Below are 16,022 nucleotides of genomic sequence, written 5' to 3'. Positions count from 1 at the left end.
TGATGTTTGTGAAACGGAGAGAAGAACTGGTGAAGATGAATCAGAGGTGAGCATGGTTTGTTCCTATGGGAAATGCCTACGGAGAAAACTTAAGAATTCACAAACGTTATGGGAGACCAGAAAGCTGGAGGTAGTCAGTTATATGCTAGGTAGCCTGATGTGCCCATGCTTTAGAGGCTTCTCAGGAGAACCTGTTGGGAAATCACTTGTTACTCTATAGGCCAGTCAATATGGAGTGACAGGTGCAAGGACTCTTTGAATGCAACATAGACAGAGAACTAATTTCTGTTTGTGAAATGAGTAGGAGTGGAGGTTGTTTGGAAATTGGAAGACTCACAACAAATGGGCTGCATCTCAAGGTCAATAGGGCTGGGGACAATTCCTTAACATGCAGGCAGTGCAAGATGTGGCTGATATTTCCCAACCCATATTGCCCTCTGCAAAGAATTTGCTCATTGGGAAGTCTCTTGCATAATATTATCTGCTGATCTGCTCCAACAGGAAAGGTGTGAGAGATGCGAGCGCTTTTCTGTGTGAACAGAGAGAGAGGGAGCACTGTATCTGCTAGTGTTGTAGGGTGGAGGGCTGAAGAGTGAGTGACATAGAAACACCCAGAGACCATGGCATCCTCTAGTGTGGTGGGAAGGAGATGGGATAAGTGAAAGTGGATTGAGAGTTGGTGGAATGGAGTGACTGCTCAACAGGCTAATGTCTTTTTAGAGCATATAGGGTTTGGGCAGATTCAGTCACATGTCAGTCTTTCCTATGTGTTATTACCCCTGTTCCAAACCAATGGGCTTCTCCGGGAGAGTCTCCCCCTCGTTTGTCCTACATTGGAGGGACACAAAGTTGGTAGACTATGTACACTCATATCACATTCTTTCATCTTGTGTCCTGCACAAGTGATGTACTGTTGACCTGTGTCCTGCATGAGTGTACAGAAGGCATGTATACATTTAATTGTGAGCTCCAAGGAAAAACAGAGTTTGCACCTAAACTACTTTGCAACTTGAAAGAGATTGCAATGCATGTGATTTCGTGATGTTTAAGGTTAATTGCACCTTTCACTATCAATGTTCATTGCAACCTATTACTTTGCATTTGTGAAGCCTGATGCTTAGAGTAGCAGTGCTTTTTAATATGTAATATTATTCCGCACATTTGGTGTCCGCTTTTTTATTAATCTGTTGTTTTCTGGTGTGTATGCTTTCAATAAAGATGCTCTGTTCAAAATTAGGAGAAACAAATTTAAAAAATGGAAACAAATGTAAAATAGTGTTTTTTTCATTTAAAAAAAAGGTCTGTTTTTGAAGTTTGCAACATGATTCATTAAATAAAGCAATGAATTGCCTCTGCCTGAAAGCTTGACACACTATTTGGTAATTGAAAGAATGGCAAATATCTATCGCTAGATCTCTAGCTGTAACCCGTTAGTGCATATCTGTGGCAAAAATGCCATTCCACTGGCAGTGATATATAATTACCTGCCCACTAATATTACCAACAGAAAGAGTGGGTTACTCATTGTATTGGTAATTTGCTGCTCGGTGCACCTCTTCTGTACTCAGACCCATAGGAGACTGAGAGGCCCGTTGGCCCATCGAGATTGTGTAACAGATGAACCAATTCATTACATAATTCATGTAGATGCTGCTAATAAATAATTGAAGGCTCAGAAAATCATAGTCTGACACCTAATCTCATCATATTAAATTGGCAGGTTCTGGCTCTAAGTGCTTTCACATTCCCATGTAGAATTGTCACAATATGTTTTGCAAGTTTGGTCCTTGATTTCCTAAATGTTCACCAATTGTTGTTTTCTTTATTATTATCTTTATTTTTATTATTATTTCTTTTTGCATTGTTTTGTAATTGATGCAGTATGGATCTCCGGTTTTCCAGTGCGGAAAACTACAATGGCACATTTTGCACGCATTATGAGCTGAAATGCATTGGTAGATATGATGGTAAATAGTACCTTGTATTACTAAATTTACATTTGTTTCATGGTACGTGACTGAACCTCATTTCTCAATGTGTGAAGTTATTTTTTGTTGCTAGGGAAGTCTACACCGTTAAAACAAAGACAAGGTTTGTATAGCTCTGAATGAATGATGATGTTTAATGGTGGTACCTGACATGTGATATGAGTACATTTAATTTGATGGCAATAGCTGCCATAGCATGTGAGTATATGTCATTTAATGATACTAGCTGGTATTTGACCAGTGTTTGAAGGATTTACTGAAGCCCTGTGAAAATCAATCAACACCTGGGGTGTAGGGCTTCTCCCTCATTAGTAGCCGATTCTCCTGGGGTAAATGTGATAGAGTAGACTTAACCACACTTTTAGGAGGTTAACAGGTTGCTAAAAAAGATACAGTGTAATATAAATCATCCCAAAATAAGGGAATATTCACACAGTACATATGTAAAAGTATACTCTTTATACAGATGCTTTATGCTGGTGTTGGGATGAACGTCCAGCGTCCAACCCGTGAGACAAAATATAAACTAAGAAAACCCACAAAACATGATTCTGAACCTATGCCAAAGCCCAGAGGCCTAGACAGTGTTCCCAATACATGGACACTTTCGTCATCTCCCTTTGATGTGAGAAAAACAGTACACAGCAACACAAATACGTATGCACTTACAGACCAGCTGCGTAGATGTATGGCAATCGGAATTAGCCAGTGAGCACACGTTAAGAGTCAATTAAGCACAAACAAATTTGCAAGTGGGGTAGGCTCCAAGAGACAGGGAGCACTTTAGGGAATAGAGTGAGCATTCATTAGATAGAGCAAGTAATAACAGATCCAGACAACATGCATGATGTACCAGCATTTCTGCTAGTTCCCTTTGACATGGGATAGATACTAGCCAGCAAGATACACACATTAATAGGTATGCCTTAAGCCATGTAACTGATGGCAATGCTAAAGAAACATATAGGAAGATGTCAGCCCTAAACAGATGCATCATTCACACACACACACACACACACACACTCACTCATTAGCAAGACCAAAAAAACGAGAAAAGCTTCAAGTAGTTATATGCGTGTGCAGTAGAAATAGGCCAGTTAGATTTTAGTAGGTCTCAATACTTAATGGATTATTCCACACTGTAACATGTATTCAGTTCCAGCGCATGCATGAGAAGTACGCTAATAGCCTTGAACATGGTATAAAGTTGAACTGCAATTAGTTAGGAGTCTGAAATTAAATTCTTTCCCTGGCACTAGATAAGGGAGCATGGCTCAATTAGATGTTGCTACTAGAAGCAGATGCTGTTAGGGGAAGATGTAGAATGCCGCAAAGGGATTGGCCATGAACAAGAATCTTCAGCAAGGTCCCACACATCCAGCAATTGGAACATATAATTAATAAAGTTCCTGCACATGTTCTCAGAAATCAACAAACGGAAGGTCCGGTGGGAACAAGGCAATGCGCAGAGACATGCAAAGGACAGAGTCATTTTGACAGCAGATGCATATCGCCCCCTGTAGGAAAACTTCCACCTAGTACTGGAGACACATTTAATGAAGAACGTGAGCACTTAGCTCAGGAAGAGCTCGGTATGCAGGACTAAGAGTAATCAAAAAGTCCTCGCTCATAACAGAGGGGGTAATAAAGGTTGTACATCGATTTATATACATCCATGAATTTAAGAAATGTATAAAATAACGAAATCATACATTTATACACATTCAGAAAACACATTAGTTAGACGGATGCGTGGTCTCAGAGCAAGAGGCTGAGGAACACACCACATGAGGTCATACAGACAAACAATGGGAAAGGAAGGAAAGGAGTTACATGTTTATGATAAGAAGTTGTAATATTATACTGCCGCTTGAGCAGCTCGAAGTGTGAGAACGGTAAAATGGTGCCAACATCTAACTGTAACGGGAATAGGATGCGCAGAATACTATTGTTGCCACACTGTTCACATGTCACAATTCTATTGGTCAACAGGGACCCAAGCAGCCCACCCCAAGAAGGCCAAAGGAGCTACACCAATCAAATGTCAACGAGTATATGAAACATGTTAACGTACGGACTGTTCAATCATAATCCTGTGAAACTAAAAGGTACCACAGTGAAGTCATTATTATGAGGTACCTAGTAGAATGGTCACAAGGGTTAGAATAGGTCAATAGGGCAAGGTATAGGGCTTCATCACGAGTTTGGCGGTAACCCTTAAATGCGGCAGTAACGCTATTACTGCGCATTTAAGGGTTTGCCAAATCACAGGCTTGGCAGATTTACCCCGAGCTCTCAGCTGGGGGCAAAGCTGCAGTGATTTTGCTGATTATAGCATCGAACATTCCTTATGGGGCCCAATGGGGAATGGGAAATTCCCGAATTGGCCCAATGGGGAATAGGGATTTACTGTTCTGCCAAACCCATGATCCGGCTATAATAACGCCGGGATTAGCGCCCAACTCATGATGAGGCCCAAGATATCCCTATGGAGCAATCTTGGCTGTCCAATCAGTCAACAGTGGTTGTCACTCCACTCTCGACTATAAAACACCACTATTTTGTAATGTTTGTTGAATTATTTTTTATTGTTCCCGACCAGGGTTGCCGACCAGGGTTGCCAGTAATAAACTTCTATTTTTCTTGTTCCTGTACACCTTTATTGACTCATTGGATTATTTTATTACATTGATTTTTGGGTCTTACTCTACACTGGAGAAATATGAGGTGTGTTGCAGGCAGTTAACATTTTGGTCTTTACTGTCATGAATGCCACATAAGTCACCAAATGTTCAGGAATCAGATATTCAATCTACATGCAGTGTTATAAATAGAGTTAATGTTAATAAAATATGCACATCGATATTTAGTTTCATGAGAAATATCGAACTGCCAATGGGAGAATAGCTATAAACATCATTAAAAAAGCAGAAAAGAATCAAAAGCCTTAAACAATGTATATCGCACCTAGAAACACTTGTGTACTGGTGCGTTATCATATCATGTATGTTGCTAAATCATTGGAAACATTATGGTGTTCAGATATTAATGGTTTAGTGTCCATCTGGGCCAGCATCTTCAGACCTAGGAGAACATATTGCTGGTCTGTCAGATTCTGATTGCTTGGACCTACAATCTCAGTCCTGTACTTTGATCAAAATCAGGCTCAATCAAGGAAGGGTGAAGAGAGTGGGAGCCATCATTCCTCCAATTAGATACATAGTTTTTCATTGTTTGAAGGTTGGAAACCATGCTCAGGAGTGCCAACATTTATATTTATATAGTAGTATTTATTACAAGCGTATTAATAGATGTCTACCTTTCAGAACACTTACTATAAGGTGAATTAGTACCCGGCGAGAGCGAAGCAGAATGCAACACGCATTCTGATTGGCTCTCGCCGGGTCCTTACCCGGCCGGGAATCCCTCCGTCGGGATGCCACGGAATTTGTCCCCGGCGGGTGGCGTGGCAGCCCCTCAGCCAATAAGGAGCCTCGAAGCGGGGCCATCCCCGCTCCGAGCCTCCCCACGGCTGAGATGCTGCCTTCACCCCCGCTGGGGACTCGGGTAAACTTTTTCTTTTTTTTTTTCCTACCCTCCCTCCTCCCTGCCCTCCCCGCTCCACTTACCTTTTTGCTGCTGCGTCCCCGCTGGGGAACGATAGCAGGCTCCAGCCGTGTGGAAACACACGGCTGGAGGCTTCCATCGTCCCCTAGAAGGGACGCAGGTACATTTTTTTTTTTTTGTTTTTTTTTTTCAACCTTCCCCTGCCTCCCGCCCTCCCAACCCCTCTTACCTTCTGCTTCTTTTTTTTTTTCGGAAGCCGACGCGCTGGGAACACTTGTGTTCTCAGCGCATCCGCTCCCGATGGCCACCATGGAAAGGGAAAACGGACTGCCGTTTTCCCTTTCCCGGCGGCCATTTTCTTGGTCGTTTTTTTTTTTTTTTCGGTCCCGAAACGCCGCAGCATTACGGGACAGAAAAAAATGCTTTTAGTGCCCCGGTCACGCACATAATGCGGGCCGGGGTACTAATAGCAATATGACCCTCGCGGCGGGGGCATTACCGACTCAGGTAATGCCCTGGGGCCCATAGTTATAGGCCCGAGCGAGGGTCATATTGCTTAATTATTATTGTGCATGTATTCCGTCTTGTTACGCATTATTGAAGTGTTTTTTCGTCATTGTATCATTGGAGTGCCTTGTAATAGAATGGTGTTGAAAAACTATGAGAGGGCACACTCATGAGGAAATATGCAATACATATTTAAAAATTAAGACAATAAATATTCATGTGATTTATTACAAATAGCTACCTTCCGTTAACAGACCACACATGGGATACATTCTAAGAGCACCCAGTTCTGAAAGTCTTCATTTCAACATAAACAGGCTTTTTATATATTGTCAAAGGGATCTATTTGGGATTGAGTAGGTCACCAAAACCATATGTTTATAGTGTGCTATATTATATACCACATTTCTCACAAGGATGAGCAACTCAAACGAACATTGGATCTTTCCAAGTACACACTAGTCAGGATGGTGTCCTTTTAAGTAAGATTGGGCCCTGTTTGTTCTCAGAGACCCTCCCTTTATCCAGTGTCTCATCCACAGTATGTGGGTGCATTGACCTTCCTGCCCTATAGAGCAAGGGTATTTGTTAAGTGTTACCTCGCCCGTTTTAGGCTTTCTGGTGTCCTGTACACAAGGACTCACTCTACTGTGAAGTCTTCTGAGCAGATGGGCTAGTGTATGCAGCTAGCAGAGAGAGCTAGAGAGGGGCCTCTATGTTGTGGTCTTGCCTGGACTATCTACCGGTGTCTCTTGGTACACGTATTTGATCCTAACATGATCTCCTTGAATAAGGCTCATTGCTCCTCCTATCACCTGGACCTGACTTGGGCTGGCAATGCCTGAGTCAACCTGCATACTCTGGCTGTCTATAAGCTGGTTTCCTTTCTTCAGCCCAGTCATTCCCTCACCACCTGAAGCCTTAGCCTCTTCCACCTCTTGGAATGTTACTAGCTGATCAACTCTGATGTCCCTGCCCACTGTTACCAGCTCTGTCTCTCCTCTTTCTCTGGGTCTTGTTTCTTCTAAGATAGCTCCTCTTGATGTCACACTTCCAAACTTTGCCGTACCACATTCACTACCATCTCCACTTTGTGGTATTTCTTCCTCCTACATATGATTCTCTACCCAATGCTACTGCATCTGTGTCACGTCCACTCTCTGATGTTATCACCTCCTTCTCCAGAGGTCTCTCGACTTTCTCCTTCCCCCTGGTTCCTACCACATCTTACTTCATTACTGTATTACTGTGTCCTGATGTTATCCCCTTCTCCAGCTATCCATCCTCGTTCTGACATCATCACCTCTGCTGTCACTTCATTAATACTTACCATCTACTCTCATTCTTCTCTCTGCCCGCTCTCGCTATCTCTCCATCTCTCTCTCTCTCTTTCTCTTTGTCTCTCTCTCTTTCTCTCTCTCTCTCTCTCTCTCTCTCTCTCATGGAGTACCACCACTTTTTTGACTCTTCGCTCTCACTGCGTCCTCCTGCTCTCTTCTGCTGCCACCTCTCCACTCTGTGTCAACAGCCTCTGTTCCTTCCATGCTTTTCTGGGTCCAGTATTCTCCAAACATGAGCCTCTAGCAACCCACAATGAGCAACTGAGGCTGAGGGTTTTTCTGCTGTGTTATACGTGCCACTTGGAGGGACGTTTAGTAAAATTCTGCACCTGTTGCTCGCAATTAGGTGTGGACTAAGACTGGCGAGTTATGCATGACTGCATCAGGAGTTTCTTTGGGCTGGACCATGCCTATAATTAGCCTTTGTGCCATCTCAGATCTCGATTTCCTTCACTGACCATCCCGGGTGTGGTTTGTATTGTGCTGATGCCCTCTGTGCTTTAAGAGTGTAATTTAGTAGCTGGAAACACTTGGGTTAGCTATCAGACCACTTGGTTTCTATATTTACATTGAACATGCATTGAACGCTTGTTGGGGGACAGTGCTTCTGAACCTCCACCGCCCATGTTGGACATTCAGCATTTAGGAAATTGCAGACACGTTTAGTATATCAAATACAGAGAAAATGCAAATAAAGTCTTCCCAGAACATCTGTGAATGAGTCAATGTTCATAGGCTGATAGTGTTGCATCATTGTGCCAAATGGTGTGAGTTGATGCTACAATACACAAGGTCACGATGCTTAGCCTCATTGGACTATCATGGTGTCCAGCATTACTTACGAAAACACAGAACAATAAATGGGTCTTAACGTGAAGCCACATATTTCATACCAATTCACAAATGTCACTTTGTGATCTGGTTTCTTGTTATTTGTCACACCTACAAACATTAGGCAGCTGACACATATATATCCAACACATAATACTGGTAAAAACATGAATATAGCCAATCTACCTGTATGATAAACTTTTTTTGGGCCATTTTGGCTGTCCTGGGAAAAGCCGGTAATTTTCGACATCAGGTACTCCACAGCGGGGCGTTTTCATGACTTCCATAGTAGAAAAGTCCAGTTTCCCGGTGACTTGAAGACCGAAGAAGGCTTGCATTTCTTTGATCTTACCTGTTATGGGGTTGTCGCCTGCTACCATTTGACCAATATGCTGTTCTCCTTCTTTTGAAAAATATTTGTCCAGGTATTCCTGTAAAAGTGAACAGCAGAACAATAAAAATAAATAAATGCGCCTAATGTCAACCGCCAATTACCTCTTCCATGCCAGGGCCACAGCAAAACTGTCAACCTGGGTGCCTGATGGATCCACACTGTATGTTATACAATGCATGTACTACCATGAGAGTAACTGGTCATGTCACAGTGCCTTGATGCCCCCAGTCTTAGCACGCACTGTAAATGTAAAAACTAAATAAATACATAAATAAACAGTAGCAGTTTCATAAACCCTTCACATATGCTTAGGCTGTGTGCTGGGTGGCTTTCCCCTGACCTGCAATATCGTCTTTCGAGCCATGTCATGAACCCCTCTTTTTATGCAATGACATATGAAATGTACATTTACTGTAGGCATTTAGAAAATCTACAAAAAACACAACACCTTTCCCTGGTCATTTCATCACACGTGGGAATGGTGGGCTGCTTCCCCTTTGCCGGAAATCGGTATGTCTACTGCCTCCTAATTTGCGGCTGTAACATTCAGGGTGAGATTATATCGAGTTTTTAGGAGAGGCTAAAAGTTCAGTGACAACCTGTGTGGCCACTTATCAGAGTGATGGGTGAGCATATCATTAAGCATTGGGAATGTCCAGTCTTCTTGTCTTGAATATGACCGGAAATGTCAGAGCACAGAAAGATGTCTCTCCATTTCACACTCTCTTTTATGTGATGGGAGACATGTGAGACTGTATGACCACTACCAGAACTCGGGGACACCCCAGTTGATAGACGGAACTGGGGGGATCATGGAATTACTTTGTCACCAGAGTACAGGCTTATGCATCTGGGAAGTACCACTTCCAAAAAGAAAAAGGAATGATTCAGTATTGAGTCATTTTAAGGCTCTTATCTTCACAGTAAAGCACCAACACATGCACATGTTGGATGTTTCTTTGATCAACTATAGTCTAAACGTGTTTTATAGGAAAAAGCATAACATGTATTGTTGGGTCTCTTTCAGTTCATTGTCCAAAATGCCTTACTTCAAAAGCGCCCACGTCTATGACAAAATAAAATATACCAGATGGTGACCATCTAGGAAGCATAAAACAATGATTATCGAAATAAAAACATATTGCTAGATGGTGACCATCTAGGAAGCATACAACAGTGATCGTACAAATACATTATAAGATTTGACGGTGACAATCTAGGAATCAGAAGACCTTCACACAGTGGTGCCCGGTCTCTGCATTTGACTTCCCACTGAGCTTTGAAAACAAATGAAATATTTTCGAAATTAGAAATGTGGAAAAAGTATAGTGTCCAATCAAACATGAATACGGTTGGATGTAAAAAGGAAATATCGACGTACGTAGAATATCTGAGCAATCGTATGGCATGTGTTCCATTTTAAAGCACATTGGTCCAAACGTAAAATAATAAATATTTTGGGACAAGTAAAAGTAGTTATTAATGACCCCAGCAAGACGTATTAGTGACGTATTAGTGATATTGAGCCCCTTATAATTGCCCAGTCTTTTGGGGAGCGTTCAGTTTAAAGTCTTCTGTGGAAGGAGCACACTCCACCAGGTTCACCGTGTCCCTTTCCTCTCGGGGGCACAACCCTGAGACTTCCATAGAGCTGCAGTACTGTCCTTCATGGACAATCCTGATACCTCAGATTAAAGCAAGTAATTTCCAAGTGTGCATCAATCATTCTCTTAGTTTGCTTCATGTATGCTCTTGTGGGGAGAAAGCTACCTTGCATAATGCACTCAACACCTTACAATTGACAGATTAGCTACAGGGAGAAGGAGGCTCACACCACCAACAACGATGCAGTTGTTCAACTAGGACAATATATGAATCAGTAGCAGCACTATCCTACAAGGTGGGCTTAAAGGGGCATCCTGCAAAGTTGGCTGGATAAAGAAGGGCACCTACAGAATGGTGCTCTTTTTAACACTCTCAGGTGATGCAGCAACAACCCAGGGTTCTGGGAAGACTGCATTATTCCACAAAAAAGACTTCTGCAGCTTGCAAATATAGCCCTTATGAGATGGGCCACAATTATGTGCCCCAATGGCAACAAGATAAGTCTATGGAAGGAACCTTTGTCATTCCTCAGGAGAGATCCTGCACTCTTTAGGTTTATTTGAGATTATGCACTCCATGTTTTATGAAGACTTCTGATTTATCGCTTCCCCAGTGCTCCAAACACTAGATTTCACAACAACACTGAGTTCAGTCTTAGTGCCAGCAAAATAATAAAATGTTCACCACTGTAACGTGCTGTCTCTTACAGAATTTACAATGAAGGGCGCATCTTGAAGTGTATCCAAGTGCAGATATTCAGACAACAAGGTTGACCTGTCCTACAACCGTACAAAGCAAAAGGAAATTCAATCAACAACAATAACAACATCAATAACTGGGGTGAATAAAATGAATTGACCAGGTGGACATCTTTACATTTTCACTTGGACCTTTCTACAATATATACAATTTCACAGTCTCATAATTAGGTAATCACAGAACCTCTTTAATTTATTGCAATAATGCATATCATTTTATTCAATTTTCTTTACTTTTTTAAATGTCACAGTTTCCAAGATGGGATACACATATATGCAATGAGCACATCAATACACCACTGCTGAAGTGAGGTTAGTTCTTCCTACATTGTGCAAGAGAACCATTAAACACATCAGTAAGGAATATCAGTATTAACCATCTACAATATTTCGTATGCAGATTGAGATAGTCACATATTTACCTTCCTAATTTATCTTTTTCATCTGTATGTTGCACTGATAACCATATTCCCCTCTTAGAACTTTATCTACAATCTTGGCTCTTCCCCAAAAATATATATTGTCAACACGCTGAGGTTCCGCCTATCTGAGAAAAGTATTGAATCCCTATATCTTCATCAGTACAGTAAAAACACATACCTGTTACTAAACACGTGGGCAACAGTTTTTTTTTATTTTCACATGTATATTCACTTATTTATAGTGATAAACCAATGAGTACACAAACACCAATGAGTACACAAACACAGGCCGGGGCAGCAAAGCACACGACCAATAATCATAACAATTCTAAAAACCTTCCCCAAATTCCCTCATACAGATTCAATTGCTTATGTTTGTTCAAAATCACCCTTTCCATTAAAGATAATTTGCATACGTCCTCAATCCAAGTGGACCTGCAAGGAATGGTGGCACATATTCAGTCTCTTAGAATGATTTTCTTTGCAGAAAGGGCAGCTCTAAAAGAACAGCACCTTTGTGGGTTACACAGATCATCCAAGAGGATATCTTCCCCCAAAATCACACTTTGGAAGTCAAAATCAAGATCTGTTAGTAAAACTTAATTCATGGTCTTAGTGACTTCCAACTAGAATGACCTCACCTTGGAGCACTGCCAGATGATGTGCTAAAATGAGCCCACTCTGTGGCCGCAACCCCAAAAAGAATCAGAGGCAATCATCCCTCTTGCATGCATCTTAACTGGAATCCAATACAAATTATTCAGTATTTTGACTTGACAAACTCTCTCCCCTAGATTGACAAAAGTTAACATCCAATTCCATTCATGAATAGAGGACAATATTCTTCGAGATGACAACCAGGCAAGATTAAAGCCCATTATGAGGAATAGAATATGTGATCAGCTCAGTCGCTGGATGATGATGGTGGAACCAGTACCATGGTATTACTGGACTTGTCTGCCACTTTGACACAGTTGTCCAAAACATCCCCACCTCTGGTTTCTGGTGTTTTAGGCTCACAGATCTGTGTTCCTCCCCTTTTCCAATCCAAGCCTCAACCACTTACTTGCATCATTTCCAAAGATTCTTCACATGCTCTGCTTCTCTTCACCATCAAAATGTGCCATTATCCTCTGTAATTCATTGTTTCGTTCTCACATTCTATTCCTATGCTGATGACAACCAGATACTGATAATAATGGAAAAGGATCTTGGGCCAGTTTACAGAAACTTCGCACCGGTGCAAGTGTAAAGTTTGCACAGTATTAGCACTAGAGCAAAGTTTGCCCAATTTTTAAAAACAATGGGACACATTAAAAAACCATTGCACCTTGACAAGTGCAGTTTGGCATATTAAAAGCACCAGATCAAACATTGCCATATTGCAATAATGATGCATTTTCACAATATTTTTGCACCAGGTCAAAGTCTGCCCTAGCGCTAAAACAGAATGGTATTAGCACTAGGGCAATTTTGCCCTGATTCAAAAATGCATCAAAAATGCATCTTTTTAGCACTAGGGCAATTTTAGCCTTGGTGCTTTTAACATGCCAAACTGCACTTGTCAAGGTGCAATGGTTTTTTAATGTGTCCCAGTGTTTTAAAAAATAGGGCAAACTTTGCCCTAGTGCTAATACTGTGCAAATTTTGCACTTGCACCGGTGCAACGTTTCTTTGATCTGGCCCCTTGACTGCAACTAGAAAACATTCCAGGTCTACATGTCCAGAATCAACAATTCGACATGTGAAAAAGGGCTTGTTGTTAACAATGGCAAATCAGCAATCATCCACATAAATCACCACATCCCCAATTATTGCCCACATTTACATGGCCTGCCACACTTTGCTATACACCCACCCCTTCCCATCAGTCAAAAACATATGTATCAAACCTGAGGATGAACTCTCACTCACTCCCAGATGAATTTGGTACCTATCTTCTATTTATTTTTCATTTTCAAACCCAAAAGAAAATCCCCCAATATTGCATGTTTCCCCACAATGTAACAGTGGTGAATGCCAACATCACCTCATGATTCGACTATGGCAGCAGTGCCTAACTTGGCCTTCCTTTATCAGCCATCACCAGCAAGAACAGAAAAATGAAGCCCATCCCATTCTCACCCTCAGGAAATTTGTCAACGTTTTGCAAATGAACTAGCGCCAAATAATATTTCATGATGCATATAGCTTTAAATAACCTTGTGTATCACCAAACTCTAATCTTTCTTTTCACTCAACAGCATCTATTCCTCCGCAGACAATCTTAACTGCAGAGGCGCTGCTGGGGGGCGGGGGCTTAGGGGGCTACAGCCCTGGGTCTTTTGGTTGTAGCCCAGGATAGAATCCCAGGGTCTACAACCAAAAGACTAGCTTGCCCCGACTCCGGATAGTTCTGATATTACTGTAGCCCCAGGTCTTTTCCAGACCTAGCAACGTCCCTGCTTATCTGTATTCCTTGCATCTGCATGTCACATTCTGGAGGGTGTTTTTTCTCCATCCTCTCTCCCCTCTCTCCCCATCTGTTGAAGCACCTGTCTTCTTGGATGTGTTCCATTGCCAACCACGTTGTCATACACAAGGCCCTGAAGATTTGATTTTTCAAATAATAACTGTATCCCATTTCTGGTTAAAGCACCAAGAAACCACAACGGAGTTGAACACCAGCTTTCATAAAAACTTGATGATGATGTCACAAAATGGCCAGCAATGCTATTTCATTACTAGACATCTGAGTTTAAATTTTACAAGTCATATATATTTTCAGACACATATATTGCTATTGGACTGGGAAGAGCATTTCTGGCTGGACCACTACACACTAAACGACCCAGTTGCCAGTGGCATCCTAACATCACTATCAGGTTAAGACTTCTTGATGATTTATTTCTCTTATAAAAGGGCACACAAAGTAAATTGACAATATATGTTGATTTGGCCAATGAAAATTAATTGAATATTGTGTTTACAATGACGTGTATTAGCATCAACATCAGTTTTCTTGATTTCATGATTTTTGTGGAGAATGTAAGTATTCCTTCCATCATGCTCAGAAAACCTATGGCTGGTAACGCCATCCTCCATGCTAATTCTTCACCTCCAAAAGGCAATGTGAATAGACCCCTCACTTCTCTATTTTATTAAACTCCTTTATTTTGACACAGAGGTGAGGGTAATTATTTCACAGTAAGGTACCCTTGCCAATCCTTTTGCTATCAATAGAGGCCTCAAGCAGGGATGCCCATTGGCACCCCTGCTTTATAAGATCTATACTGCTGTTACGCTCACGTGGTTCCCACAGAGGCGTCGATCTGGACTGGACCGCTGCGATCTCCACCAATGTGACACGTAGGGCCGAGATGACGGACTGGACTGGCCCACCTAGCTTCGTTTGCTTGGCCCGTAGGAATATTCTTCTGCAAGTGGAGAAAGGGAATTAATCACCCGTGGAGTTAAGCGTAAATCCCCCCACCCCGTTGTTTTCCCCACTGATCACGTTGGATGTCCCCTCTTATAGTCTCACCTGATGATTTGAAAAGATGAGCTCTCCAACCTGCATTGAGCGCAGGGGCGCGTAGATAACCAGTTGCTTCACTGGCTCGAAGGAATTGGTGAGTTCCAGGACAATATTGACTCCGATATTCCCGGCAAGACGCCGTAAGTATGTAGTTCGTAAGAGTTCAAATGCCTGACTTTCACTGTTGTCCGATTCCGTGCAGGTTGCAGCTTGACCTAACTGAAGAGTTCCTTGTGGCAACCGGTAATGTTCTGGTAAGGATTTGTATTATCCAACACAGTTCGATAAAGTAATGTCCATATGTAACCTGTTGCTTTCTCCCTTATTCAGGCGCTGAGAGAAAGTATGAAGTCTCGGGGAATAATGCCTCCAGCGGTAAAATCAGGTAAGTCTTTTGTGGTGAGGAGGGTTCCCCTTGTTAGTCCCTTGTTTCACCTTGCTGTCCTTTTGTTTCCCCTTAGGGGCCGGGGTTCGGCTAGGATGCAGTGGAAGCTGCGCCGACCCGTGAAGAAGAATAGTACCCCCGGTGGTAAAATCAGGTAAGTCTATGGGGGGTATGCCTCTGTGTATTCCCTTGGCTCACCTTGCTGTTCTTGTCTTCTCCTTAGGTGCCGCAGTGCGGCAGGAACATGCAGGAGGATGCGGTGAAATGTGAAGATGCTGCGAAGGGCGATGAGTTCAGCGCGGCGCTGCAGCAGGCAAGGCGACGTGCATAAAATAACTTCTTTCTTCCCGCTTGAAGATGCAATGAATCGGGAATTCAGGTAAGGATCAAAGGTATTGCTCTTGTTCTAACCTTTTCTCCTTCTTTCTCCCTTTTTCTAGGAGCTCCAAACTAGAGGCGGGCGTGGCAGAAGACTGGATGCAGACTGGCAGGCACGGTGAGCATTACACTGCTGGATGCAGAATAACGCAAAGCGTGTGTTGCTCTTCGGGCGTGGTTTAAATAGCCCCCAAAGTAGTCCCAGGTAAGTATTCCTCCCAAGCCCCACCCGAGTAAAAAAATAGTCCCTAGGTAAAATAGTCCCTTCCAAGCCTCTTTTGGCTTGGAGCTCTTGCAGCATGGTCTGCATCAGGTAAGTTTGCAGCATGG

At 42.3% G+C, this 16,022-nt stretch overlaps 1 protein-coding gene across 1 annotated transcript in view; it reads right to left on the bottom strand.

The window, feature by feature from the left end:
• Positions 1-16,022, bottom strand: part of LOC138528549 (matrix metalloproteinase-20-like) — a 229,028-nt gene that overhangs the window by 115,481 nt on the left and 97,525 nt on the right. The window contains exon 2 of the mRNA XM_069640311.1: positions 8,420-8,664. Within this exon, the coding sequence (XP_069496412.1) occupies positions 8,420-8,664 (245 nt within the window). The remainder of the gene's footprint in view (positions 1-8,419; positions 8,665-16,022) is intronic.

The sequence above is a fragment of the Ambystoma mexicanum genome, chromosome 7q, assembly GCF_040938575.1.
Source record: "Ambystoma mexicanum isolate Mex_15411 chromosome 7q, UKY_AmexF1_1, whole genome shotgun sequence".
Classification (NCBI taxonomy): domain Eukaryota; kingdom Metazoa; phylum Chordata; class Amphibia; order Caudata; family Ambystomatidae; genus Ambystoma; species Ambystoma mexicanum.
This window is presented reverse-complemented; position numbering and strand designations above follow the sequence as displayed.